Source organism: Myotis myotis, unplaced genomic scaffold, assembly GCF_014108235.1.
Source record: "Myotis myotis isolate mMyoMyo1 unplaced genomic scaffold, mMyoMyo1.p scaffold_m19_p_3, whole genome shotgun sequence".
NCBI classification, from domain to species: Eukaryota; Metazoa; Chordata; class Mammalia; order Chiroptera; family Vespertilionidae; genus Myotis; species Myotis myotis.
Window position 1 is genome coordinate 185619256 of NW_023416335.1, and position 13259 is coordinate 185632514.

The following is a 13259-nucleotide window of genomic DNA, read 5'->3' on the forward strand; positions in this document are numbered from 1 at the left end:
CTCAGAGAAAATAAACACAGACTTTCTTTCTGATCATGATTTAGCTTTCAAGGCAGCTTGACCACAGGGGCAGAATGGACTGACTTGGGATTTAGACCATCAGACCATGGAACAGTTTCATGAATTCCCAGCCATTCCTTTTAAAAATATATATATATATATTTTATTGATTTCAGAGAGGAAGGAGGAGAGATAGAAACATCAGTGATGAGAGAGAATCATTGATTGGCTGCCTCCTACACGCCCCACACTGGGGATTGAGCCCGCAACCTGGGCATGTGCCCTGACTAGGAATTGAACCTTGACCTCCTGATTCATAGGTCAATGCTAAACCACCGAGTCACGCAGGCTGGGCCAACCTATACTTTTCAAAAAATGTGAAGTCCATAAAAGGCAAAGGAAAAAAAAGTTAAAGAACTCTTTCATTTTATTGAAAACTAAATAGAAATGATAACCAAATGCTTATGTGGCTCGTGTTTGATTCCTGAATCAAAAATAAAGCAGTTATAGAGGACATTATTAAGAAAATTAGGGAAATTTAAATATGAATTACATATGTATATATATGAATTAATGTTATTGCATTGATATTAAATTTCTTGGGTGTGATAATGATATTGTGGTTATTTAGAGATTGTCCTGTTCATAGGAAACATGTGGTGAAGTATACTGACATCTGCAACTTACCTTCAGATTGTTCAGAAAAAACACTGAGTGGTTGAGCTAAAGCAAATATAGCAAAATGTTAACAATTAGTAAATCTAAATGAAAGACATATGAAGGTTCGTTGTATTACTTTACACTTTTCCAGAGGCTTAAAGCTTTTGAAAACACAAGTTGGGAAAAATAAAAGCAAATGAAATTACTCTTTAAGTTCTTTATTTCATACATCATTTCGGCAATATTGAAATAGGTTTCTCATACATGCACTCACTCTTTTCATAGGTTTAACATATGAAATGGTGAACAAATGTTACAAATCATAATCAAAATGTATAACCCAGTACTTTTAGAACAATTAATAGATTTAAAAATTGCGTTAAATTTCTAGTGCAAATATAACACAAGAGTAAAGGACATTGGTGATGGTAAGATTCAGTCTAGGTTTCCCCCATCTTAATTTCTCTGCTCCCTCCCACTTAAAATCTTAAAAAGTTTTCATTATAAATTGGAAGTACAGAATTCTTAGAAAATAATAGGGCGATGAGTTGTATGGTTCTCCTTACAGGTACAATCTAGTCTTCAGCAATCTGTAAGCCATTGACAAAGTAACTCCATATCCAACAAAAAAAGCCAAGGCACGATTTGGCTGGGGAAGGGGTAACAAATATGAAATTGTGTGGTAGATCCGTGCTCCGACAAAGAGTCTGAAGTGCAGGACAGCTGTAGAGAGATCTGGACCACTTAAGGAATAGAGAAGGCCAATCCCAAGAAATGGCACAATATTTTCAAGGTCATTCAGGTGGGCCCTGTGGACAAAGATGACTGGTAAAACACTACTTTCAAAATCAGCAGAAACATACAACTCTTCTCTACAACTAAACGTGTGTTAGTGAAACTGAAACATGCAAAGACGGATTCATATTACTTCTCTCAAATTGCCTTGCTTCCTTACTTACCTGGTTTTTATTTAGAAGGTCTCATTATATTTGTTTCTTTTTATTTTTAGTGTATTTCGACATATAACAGAGAAGGCACCTCCACTTTCAAGAATATTAAAACTGTATCTATATAGTAAATCTCACTTTATTTTTGTAGATATGAAATACTGTTTCTTCCAGGGTTCATACAATAGCAATTCAAGATTCTTCTTATAAAAACTCTTCCTCCCAAAGCAAGATAATCCTTTTGGTTATGATCTTTCTAAAGACTCCTCCCTCACTTCTGCTAGTCTTACTGAGACAATCCTTGCTCACTCATCCTAACCACAGGTTGCAAAGAATTAATTTACCAATTTAATACCAAGAATTTCATGCTCTCAACATCCAAAGAGCAGAATATATAACTAGCTTTTCAACTATGGGTAAGATCTGAGCCAGTGTATCCTCAAATTACAAAAAGAATTAGCTAAGTGAGGGGGAAAAGTAGAAAGAATACACAAAAATGACAATAGAGAGAAAGATGTGTTTCCTAAATTTTATCTTTATACCACAGCTAGAAGAAAAAAGTACAATTTAGCCACAAGTTTTCTTCCAATTCATGGCACCTTGGGTTTCTCTGGCAGGAATGTGAATACAAGGCACATCTATTACTGACTTGATATTTTTTAAGCACTTAATTTTAAAATCTGATGTTCCTATTTAAGTCTCCAGAATTAAAAGTTACTGCAGAATCTAGAGTAAAAATAAAGAGTTTATTTTTATAGAGTTTACCAGCTATTGATACATATTTCAAAATGAAAAATATTTTTGCTTTATGTTACTCTTTTCTTTTAGAAAAAAAATAGAATAGTGGCCTCTTGTGTTCTAAATGATCTTCCCGTCTTTTCCTTCCTCCTGTTTTCCATAGATTGTACCTAAAGTTGCCTGACAGAGATGATGACACATAAAGGTATAAAGAAGGTGACAGTAATCAAGAGAAGTAATGGTTTTGAAAGATTTAAATTAAGAACTGCTTGTTCCTAAATAAAAGCAAAGCCAGAAAGATATGAATGTCCCTGTCCCCTTTATCATGGAACCACCCAAGGGCTCCTGAGAGTAAAGTGGGCAAGAAAGGATGGAAATACCATTTTCTACTAAAGAAGGGCCTGCTTCATCAATGCCATCAGGGGTATTTATTTCACCCTCTGAATTCTGCTGAAAATCTTCACCTCCAATCATGGGCATGTTAGTTTTCTCCTTCACAACATTCCAAAAGGACAGATATTTCAAATTTGGAGAAGACGTCTTCCCTGCCTTTACCCTTTAGTTGCTTCAAGTCACTGGTATCTTCCTGGAGGGAGCTAAGCATACATCTGTGCCCCAGCGTTATACCTGCTGCATACGGGACAGGGCCCTGGGTCACGTGGCTTCCATCTGATAAACTGTGTTGGGGGGAAACTGGATTTTCAAAGGCAAAAGAATGAAACTAGACCTTATCTTACACTGTATAGAGAAATCAACTCAAAATGGATTAAAGACTTGCATGTATGATCTGATACCATAGAACTCCTAGAAGAAAGCAAAGCATAGAGGGTAATCTCCTTGACATGGCAATGATTTTTTTTGGGGGGGGGTGGGGGGAACACAAAAGAAAAGGCAACTAAAGCAGATAAAACAAACAAACTCACAGGTAGAACTATATCAAACTAAAAAATTTCTGCTCAGCAAAAGAAACTATCAATAAAATGGAAAAGCAACCTACGTTTTTGGGGAAAATATTTGCAAACCACATTATCTGATAAGGGGTTAATATCCAAAATACAAGGAACCCATACAATTAATAGCAAAAAAAAACAAATAACCCAAATTTAAAATGGGAAAAGGACTTGAATAGACATTTTTTTTCAAAGAAGATACAAATAGCTAGTAGGTACATGAAAAGGTGCTCAACATCACTAATCATCAAGGAAATACAAATCAAAACCACAATGAGTTATCACCTCACATCTATTAGGATGGTTATTATCAAAGAGACAAGAAATAATAAATGATGGTGAGGACGTGGAGAAAGGGAACCCTTGTACACTTTTTTAGGGAATGTAAACTGATATAACCACTATGGGAAACAGTATAGAGGTTCTTCAAGAAATTAATAATAGAACTACTATATGATCCAACAATCCCACTCCGCATGTATATGCAAAGGAAAAGAAAGTACTGTCTTAAAGAGATGTGTGTAGTCCCATGTTCATTGCAGCATTATTCATGACAACCAATTTATGGAAAGTACCTGTGTCTGGCAATGAAGGAAAGGATAAAGAAAGTGTGATATACATACAGTGAAATATTATTCATCCTTAAAAAAGGAAAGCCTGTCATTTCCAACAACTTGAAGAAACCTGGGAGGCATTATGCTAAGTCAAATAAGCCAGACAGAGAAAGACGAATATTGTATGGTGTCACTTTTATGGGAAAAATTTAAAAATGAAACAAAGTCAAACTTATAGAAATAGAGTAGAAGTGGTTGCCAGGGGCTAGGGGGAAAGGGGACAGTAAGGGGAGTTTTATAAAAGGGTACAAATTTTCAGTTAAAATATGGATAAAGGACCTAGCCAATTTGGCTCAGTGGATAGAGTATCAGGCTGCAGACTGAAGGATCCCAGGTTCAATTCGTGTTGGGGGCACATGCCCGGATTGTGGGTTTGATCCCCAGTGGGGGGCATTTAGGAGGTAGCCAATCAGTGACCCTCTCTCATCATTGATGTTTCTGTCTCTCCCTCTCCCTTCCTCTCTGAAATCAATAACAGTATATTTAAAACAAAAATGATGAATAAGTTCTGAGGATAGAATGCAGAATGTATTACATGGTGACTATAGCTGATAACACTGTGCTGCATAATTGAAATTTGCTGAGAGTAGGACTTAAATGTTCTCACAAAAAAACAAAAACAAACAAACAAACAAAAAACAGAGGAGGGTAACTATGTGAGGTAATAGATGTGTCAATTAGCCTAGTGGGGGGAATACTTGCACAATAGATATGTATATCAAGTCATAATGTTGTATATCTTAAATGTCTTCCAATTTTATTTGTCAATTATACCTCAGTAAAGCTGAATTTTTTTATTTTCCTGACTTTATGACAAAAATTAAGAAAAATACCCCCAGAATAAAATTCAATGTGCTTTTTAAAATCAGTATATTAATTGTATTGTTAGGAAGCTGTGTAGATGATATCTTGGCTTATTGCTTTTCATTGTTCACTGCATTCTCAGTACATTAAACAAAATATCTATAAAGGAAAGAGAGAGGAGAGATATATCCCTCATTTATATTTTGAATCTTATGCAAAAGTACCTAGTTCTTCATCCTTTTACATAAGTTGACAATTTCATCTCTGGAGAAAGACAACAAAACTGTAAGAATCTACCATTCTCATTTTACTTCCTACCCATCATTAGTTTTGATATATTCCTGCACAGAACAAAATTATTAATCCCAAGAAAGTGCACAGAAATATAGCAAAATTGGCAATAGGTGTAACTGCAATGGTAGTTGAAAACTTCTAGATCCCTAATTTTCTGTAATTATTATATGGACTAAGTACGATAATTGACTTTTCATCCTTCTTCTTCAGAACCCCAACACCCTCACTGAATTCCTTGACCAAAATTCACTGACCAAGTAAACAATTTCAGGGATAGTGGGTTTACCTTCGTACACGTTCTACTCTGTCATCAACCCGAAGGTACTTCTTGGCATTTTCTCCTTTGCCGAAGCTTGCACAGTCTTCCGGGTTGGCAAAAACCTATTCCAAATACCAAGAAAATATCCTTCAAATACCAGATAACATTGTGGTATTCTAAGTTATTTTCATTTTAACATTAGAAACAGACATCCAGGATGGCCCTATGGAATGAAAATTTGGAGCAATCGATCAAACACAGTAGGAGATGAGAGCATCTATAGCTTAAATCTGAATTTTTATTAACTGCAAAAATTTTTTGAAAAGAGAGGCATAAATAAGAACTTCAATAAAAACCAATGTATAACAATAGTGAAAAGGAAGCAAAATGGAAAAGAGGGCATAATTCTAAGTCATCTAGACTATTATTATGGTGAACTGGCATTTTTTCATAGTGGTATTCAGGCACCTTCTCTCAAGGGCATTAACACTTCCAACTGATTGCTCACCTGGAAGTCATAGGTTTACTTGCTAAAGATATTAGAAGAGCAAGGGACAATAAATGTATTCTATACTTTGTTAGAATATGTGTACTTCTCTTTTTCTTCTTCTGAATTAACTAAAACTTCAGGTTGAATAATATAGTGAAATATAAGTAGCTGATTACATTCCTACAAATACATGATCCAGGGCATATGTTCATGTATTCCTTTCTATAATTATTATGCTATTTGAAATGATTTCCCCATTCCTTAAAACTATGTGCACTTTAAAAATATTTAAGTATAGTCCATTGTTTAATAATTTATAATAAATTAATGAATAAAAACACAAAGTATAAAATTAGCCTTAATTTAAGCTCAGAAATGTCATAAATATTAAAATATTTTTCCTAATATGATATGAGTATTTATCCCAGATAAAGATGCTGAGGAGATCTGATGGGCAGGAGTGTGATACAGCATCAGCTCTGAGGTCAGGGCTGACCATCTTGCTCCTAGCCAATATGTGAATTTTGAGTCAGTAAATAATTGTATTATAATGGAAAGTATGTGAGATTTGAGTTTAAACAAATATGAATTTGCACCTCAGCCTCACTGCACTGATGTGAAACCTTGGGTAAGCTTTACTCCTCTGACTTTCAGCTCCTCAGCTGTAAAGTGAGGACACTAATGAGGATCTCACATGATTATGTGAACTGATTCCATGATCTGATACATGTGAAGAGCACCATGACTCCTGCCACACATCAGTAGCACTCTACAAATTCTAATTCCTTGGTCCTTTTCTCATAAGACAGGGTACCTTTCTGTTATCCCTGGTGTCACTGTGCTTCTGGAGGATGAGGGGACCTGGTGGGAGGCAGCTATTTTATAGCCAGCTGCTCCAACACCTTGTCCCATTAGAGAGCTAAACACAGCTTAGTTGTCCCATTAAAATGCAAATATCCTTGGGGAAGGAATTACACCTAAAGACAGTACAAGGAAATACCTTAGGAAGGACTATGACCTCTAGATAAAAGCAAGGCTCTGGAGGGCAAAACCCAGGACAGGCACTGAGAGAGAAATAGGTGGTTTTCCTGAAAAAGAAATTGCTAAATAGGCACAGGGACCACACCAGTGAAAATCATTTCGTTTGTCAAGGTAGATTTGCTCAACTCTCCTTACTGTGTTGTCATACTCCTTGCTTGAATACAGGATGGTGCTCCAAATCTTTCTACCACCTTCCCCCATGCCTCCAGTTTTGCTCTGTGTGTTGTTTTTTTTAATCATAATCATAATGCTGGGTATTAATAGTATTCATTTAAAAAATCAGAAATATACAAAATTCAAATGCCTTGTCCCACAAGAAGCTCTACTATGGGAATAACTTAAATTTTGTCCCCAAAGGCATATTATGACCTGTAACAGAGATGAAAATATCAGTTAATTGTCCGAAAAATGACTATTTTCGTTAACGCTAGTTGGCAAAATTAACTTCAAAATCACAGATAGTTTCCTTGAAAACTTTGATACTCCAGAAATCTCAGATGCTGAAGCAGCATGACGAAAGGTAAAATCCACAATGAAAAAACCATTTACTAGTTCCTGGGGGAAAACACCTGTTTCATAAATATATAAAATCCATCTGTAGCAAATGATGGCATACTTTATTTGCAGCATTAAACAATGTGCTAGTGGACTTTACCAAGAAAAAGGGAAATTAAGAAAATTGCTTTTCAGAATTCCAACTCTTAAAAGTAAAAAAAAAAATTTCCTTCAGATTTCTTACCTTTCTTGTCAATCTATAGAATGCAGTTGCAGGACTCATGAACATCATTTTTGAAAGAATAATCGTTGTATAGGAGGCAAATGCCATGAATACTTCATCTTCCATTAGTTGGGTAAGGTCAACCATTTTCTCAACTTTGATCTGGAATTATAAGCAAGATTTTTAAAAGCAGACATAAATACCCCAAATACCTTGATGGGCAGTTGGTATAGAGTACTAACCACACTTTTTTCAAATATCTTGGGTTATTTACAGAAGAAATAATCATTTAATTTTTCTAAAATTTCAAAATAAGCAGTATTATTTTTTTCTAGTTCTATGTTATTAAACTTGAAGACACCAAATGAATGGAATGAAAATGAAAATGTAAGGGCATTACAACAAAATAAACAGGCAAAAACACTGTAAAGATAGATTAAAGTCATATTTTTACATCAAGATGAACCACAAATTGGACACAAAAGACCACAGTTCGTGGATTGAGCTCTTTAGAAATATCAAATTATGTACTAGTAATACCATTAATGTTTGATTAGTAATGCCTAACTTCTTATATAAGTTTTGCTTTAGAAACCAAACCTACAGCTTTTTGTCATGTCAGTAGTATTCAGGATCTCAAGTTCTAAGAATTGAATTCCAATTACACCAATTTCTTATCAACCTTGGTTGAGAGATTTGGCCTCTCTAAGGCTAAATTTCTTCACTTATAAGATGGGACTTGTAATAGTTCCTAACTTACTGGGTTGTGGTCAGGATTTAACTGACATAACATATACTTAGGACAGCACCATTAAAAACCCTCAATAAAATTTATTAAAGCTTTCTCATGATCATCACTATCACCATGATCATGGTCATCATTATTACCAACGCAAATGAAGATAAAGAGACAGGATAACGGAGCCAAACCTAAGATAGGCTTGCAAATGCAAGGGGGAAAAATGGCATTTATGCTACTTTCATCGAAGCAATAGGGAAGGAGGATTAGCTTTACATAACTCTTTAGGTTACTTCACATGCCGTATCTACTTCTACCTAAAAGATGTCAAGAGTAAATTGAATGTAACTATCTTAGTCTAGAGTTGAACCTATAATTGGGAATGTACTCAGGAGGAAAACTAAGGCACACTTGTGATACTGAAGTCAAAGTGGATACGGATTTAAGATAAATCTTAAAATTTAAACCCCTCACATGACCTGGCAGTCATAATGTTTAACCTCTTTGTGTTCTGTTCTCACCCTGCTATCTGCTTCTCCTGTCTCTTTCACATTAACACACATCTTTTCTCATACCCAAGCTTAGACACTATTTAATGGAGTGCAGTTTCTTCTACACAAAGTTCATTCCTGACTTGAAAATTCAACCCCCGCATGTAAATGTCTTATACCAACCTCTGTCAAACTCTAATAATTTTCTCCTCCTACCAATAATCTATAAATTTATATATTTTTCTCTATTCTGTTACTGGTCATATAGTTGTCTATGTGCTACTGAGGAATGTGATATATACAACATACACAGATATTTAATTTTATGTGTCACTGTGAGTCCAACTATGCCATGTACTTTATGTGCATTGCCTTACATAATCTTTGTACCTATAATATGAAAATCCTCATAACTAGATCCATTTTACATTTGAAGACAATGGGAATTAGATATGTTAAGCAGCAAAGTGAGGAGTACAAACACACGTCTCTGACATCACTTCTCATACACGAACCACACCGCACTGTCTCCTTCAAGAGATGGCAAACTGCTTCATTCAGATTCAACACTGACTGAATGCGTCCTCTGGGGCTGGCACTGCTGGTGCCCCTTACACCTGTTACCTTCTTTCCTCTTCCAATTATGTTACAAGGGGGCGTTTTTATTCCCATTGTGCAGATAAACCAAAGTTGCCTAAGTAACCTCTATTTTAAAGGGTAAGCCAAAAAAGTACTCAGATTTAGGCAAACAGAAATGATATATTTTAGTTAAAAAGAACAAAACCAAAATACATATGATAAATTAATTCACCTCCACAAGTCAGTAGTCTTGAAAGCACAGTATGTGTGATTATTCTCTGTGCAAGGTAATACTTTTAGTAACATTCAACTGCACTTGTTCTAAGGGCTGAGGGATGAAAGCCATGAATAGGCTGCTCTATCCTTCAGAGCTAAGTAATTAGCTTAATAAGAGAACCCGGAGTCCTATGCTTCTGGAAAGAGATCTGAAATATTGAGGAAGTTCATTTCTTACAAAATTAAGACAATCTTATCCAGTAGAAAGTGTTCCTATTTAACAATCATTTTAAAACTATAACAGCACGTTTCTACTAATGTTCCCAGGATGAAAAAAATTATTTATCGATGAATAAAAGTTCAGAGAATGTTCTCTCCTTGGCGAAAATTGGTATGGGAAGAGAGAAAGCGGAAGCCTTCCAGAACTGTTGGAAGAAGAACACACAAATGGCAGCAGTTGGAGCAAACAGGCAATGGGGAGCTTCTTTCAATGTGAACAATATATTGAGGGCGCACTTCACACAGTTTCTCAATCACCAAAAATGTGGCTTAACTCCCCAGGCCTGTGGTTTTGGGAGAGTGGCCAACACACAGTCTCTGATGCCCCACCCTGTTTATGTAAGTCTAGGACAACATCTTCTACTAACAACACACCCGCCCGAGGGCCAGGTGAGGAGGAGTAAAGGTAAGACACAAGAAACAGGACTCACTGATAGCATGAGAGAAGGTGCTGCTGGTCTAGACTTTTTTTTTTTTTTTCCAAAGCTGATTTGCAGTAAGTTGCCTTGAGCCTACATCATGGCTGGGCCCTGCACTCAACGCAAAATTACTGAAAAAGTTTTGCCGGAAAAAGTCGCCAGGAGAAAGGAGGGCAGAATATAGTAGTAGTAATAAGAGGGTAAAATGTGAGGTGATTTGAGTATTTTAGGAACGAGGTAGAAATAACCTAAGTAAAGTAAGCAGAGCAAAATATGAAACTTGGTTATAAATCACAGAAAACAAAGCATTACAGTGTATGGTGTGCTCCTTTTATTGGCCATCATTGGTTAACATAATAGAGAATGTCTCAATCTGTCTCACCAGAGAGACGGCTCAGTCCCCTCCTATGGCTGTGTCTGCCTTTGAGAGGACAGAGGGCAGAGAGAGTGCTGAGCACACACAGGCTCTAGAGCCAGACTGGAGCTCAGGTGGATCTCGGCTCTGTCACTTCCTAGCTGTGATTTCACTTCTCCGGGGCCTACTTACCTTACCTGTAAAATGCAATCAGTAATGCTTCTTACCTCACAGGAATCTTGCGAGCATTCAATGAGTCAGGGGTCAAGTACCGAGGAAAGTACTGGACCTGGGAAGTGCTCTAAAAGCATTGGGTAAATAAGCTCCTACTTTGGCGCTGTTCTGGGCATTGAGCATATAATTCTAGGGTTTTCTAGAACCTTTCCATTATCTCACTTGATTTGGAAAACTCTACTACAGTCAGAGCACCTAATATTTGTCTCCACCTTTAACATGTAAGGGAAATTGAGGCCCAGAGAGGTAGAGGGACTAATTTGACCCAAATTCACAATTGAGGAGCCCACACTGAAACCCAGTTTTCTCAAGTGTTTAACTCGGGGTTGGTTAAACACTTTCAGGCTGGCAATTCAAGATTACTCTGGTCTTTTGGGAGAATTTTTCTGTCAAATGCCACCCCTATCGCAGTTGAGTCTTCATCTCTCAACTGAAAAATATTATGCTTATCTTTACAGGTTCTTAGCCAAAAAGAGCAAAGTTCTTATATTCATGGTCGCCTCTCTATGCCAATATTGTGAAATACGCGGAAAACTCTGGGAACACATCCTCAGGGCCATGATTCTGCAGTTTTATACTTTCTGAAACCAACAGAAGGCTACCCACGAGATAAGTCAAAAAGATAATTGAGGGCCCTTCTGTTACTGTTTATATAAGTTCTAGAATTTCCTGAACGGATTGAAGTGACTGCAGACTTGGTCTCCTAGGAATCAGAGCCCAGGTACTGGGAGGAAATGGCTGGTGGCTGGGAGGTGGGGGGAAATGTGGGGTGTTCTGGGGGGGTGTGTGTGGCTTCCTTTTCCAACCTCAGAGATTAAAAAGCTCCACTCCAAAAGCAAAACCTTAGAAAAGTGGCACTTGTTTGTCACAGAGAGCAATATGCAAATGTGGACCAATTGCCATTTTAAAAAGTGACTCAAGATAGTCAACGTGCAATAGTCCTTTGTTTTTGGACACAGCAAAGCACAGCAAAGTCCCCAAACAACCCAATCTCCCAGGCCATAAGCCCGCAGGGAATGCCAAGGAGTGTCTAGCTTGGTATTCGCAGCAGGCCAGGGCCCTGAGAACTCCAGGCTGCGAGCTGGACGCCTGGGAAAGTTTCCCTCTGACCATAAACAATGCTTGATGGCAGCCCACTTGGCGCTCCCTCGGACAGAAAGCAGGGACAGGAGCAGGACAAAGCAACAGTGGTGCCGGGACTACCAAACTATTTCAAAGGAAACGGGAAAATGGAAGTCACTCTTCTCTTCACCACCCCCCACCCCACCCCCACCCCCCCAGTCCCGAGATAACGATCATCTCTGAGGCCTTCACTCCCAAAGAAGGTCCCCTTCTCGGTTACTCCTGCCACATGGCTTCCCCCTCCAGGTTGGGGGGTGGAGAGAGCCTGCTGGGAGTTCCAGCCTTAGCCTTCCAGTCAACCGGCCATAAAAATATCACAGGGTCTAGCCCAGGTCCTCCTGCACTTTGTGGTTGTTGTTATTACCATTTTAAACGTGCTGACATTTCTCTGCCTATCAAAGTGAACGGGGAGCACAGGCCCTATCTTTCAGCAGGTCCAAAGGCCAGTTTGACCAAGAAATAGAGCCGCTGTGGGACTTTACACCCTTGGGGTGAACAGAAGTTGCTTAAACTGCGGCGACTTCATATGCATTACTACAACTTGGCACGTATTTTTTATGCCCCCAAAGTTCAAGTTGGGGGGGGGGGGGGAGCTTTCAAAGTGGATGAGAATAAAGGGGGAAAATCACCACTGAAACATGAAAAGATGACTCCAGTTTCCTTCCTGGAGTCTGACAACTGGACACTTTATCTGCAAGGGTACAGGAGCACAACTCCCTTTCAGAAGGACGCGTTGAACAGCACAGAGTCAGCAGCTAATTAGGAGCAAGGAAGTTGCAGGCTGGCGCAGACGTCTCCAGCCTCCAGCCGCCACCCACCTTCCCCTTCCGGCCCCCTCACCCTCTCCACAGCCTCTCCCTCCGCACCCGCTCCCGGCACGTACCGTGGGTCCCGTGGATCGCAGCAGGAGCGAGGCAGCAGACCTGTCCCGGCAGGCGGGTGGTTGAACTGGGGGGGACTTCCACTGCGCGCGGGCGGACCGGACGCCGGAGCCACGCCCACTTTGGCTAATTTCCTGTTAATTTGCTCTCCAGCGCTTCAAGCAAGACTCCCAGCCTCGGCAAGTCCCGCCCCTAAATCGCCTGACTTTTCTTTCCCAGAGTAACCACCGCCTACTGGTTCCCCTCTTTGAACACTTGTATTTGGCGCCTGAAGCCAGCAGCTCTCCTTCTTGAAATGCCATTTGTCCTATTCCATGGGGCGGGGACGTTAGCGATTGAGTGGGAATGGGCAAGCAAGGCAAAGGCGGGTAACTTTTATTTAGCTGGAAACATTGTAAAAAGATCGCAATGTGGAGTCTTGAAAACATG

The 13259-nt window shown here is 38.7% G+C and overlaps 1 protein-coding gene across 2 annotated transcripts; it reads right to left on the reverse strand.

Annotated features, from left to right (window-relative positions):
* Nucleotides 1–862: 862 nt before the first annotated feature.
* On the reverse strand, nucleotides 863–12976 carry MGST1 (microsomal glutathione S-transferase 1). Of its 2 annotated transcripts, none has more exons than XM_036299393.1 (4): nucleotides 12833–12976; nucleotides 7537–7677; nucleotides 5294–5388; nucleotides 863–1469 (listed from the first exon to the last, which is right to left on the reverse strand). In XM_036299393.1, the coding sequence occupies exons 2-4, from the start codon at nucleotides 7660–7662 to the stop codon at nucleotides 1223–1225; spliced, it is 468 nt and encodes a 155-aa protein (XP_036155286.1). In that variant the 5' UTR covers nucleotides 7663–7677; nucleotides 12833–12976; the 3' UTR covers nucleotides 863–1222. The 2 variants fall into 2 exon arrangements, with proteins under 2 accessions (XP_036155286.1, XP_036155287.1); XM_036299394.1 differs by lacking the exon at nucleotides 12833–12976 and adding an exon at nucleotides 12579–12704.
* Between the last annotated feature and the right edge of the window lie 283 nt (nucleotides 12977–13259).

Coding starts and splice junctions, on each gene's coding strand:
- MGST1 (XM_036299393.1), bottom strand. CDS start 7,662: ATGGTTGACCTTACCCAACTAATGGAAGATGAAGTATTCATGGCATTT. Junction 5,389..7,536: donor TCTATAGATTGACAAGAAAG/GTAAGAAATCTG, acceptor TATTTGGAATAG/GTTTTTGCCAACCCGGAAGA. Junction 1,470..5,293: donor AGAGTAGAACGTGTACGAAG/GTAAACCCACTA, acceptor CTTTGTCCACAG/GGCCCACCTGAATGACCTTG.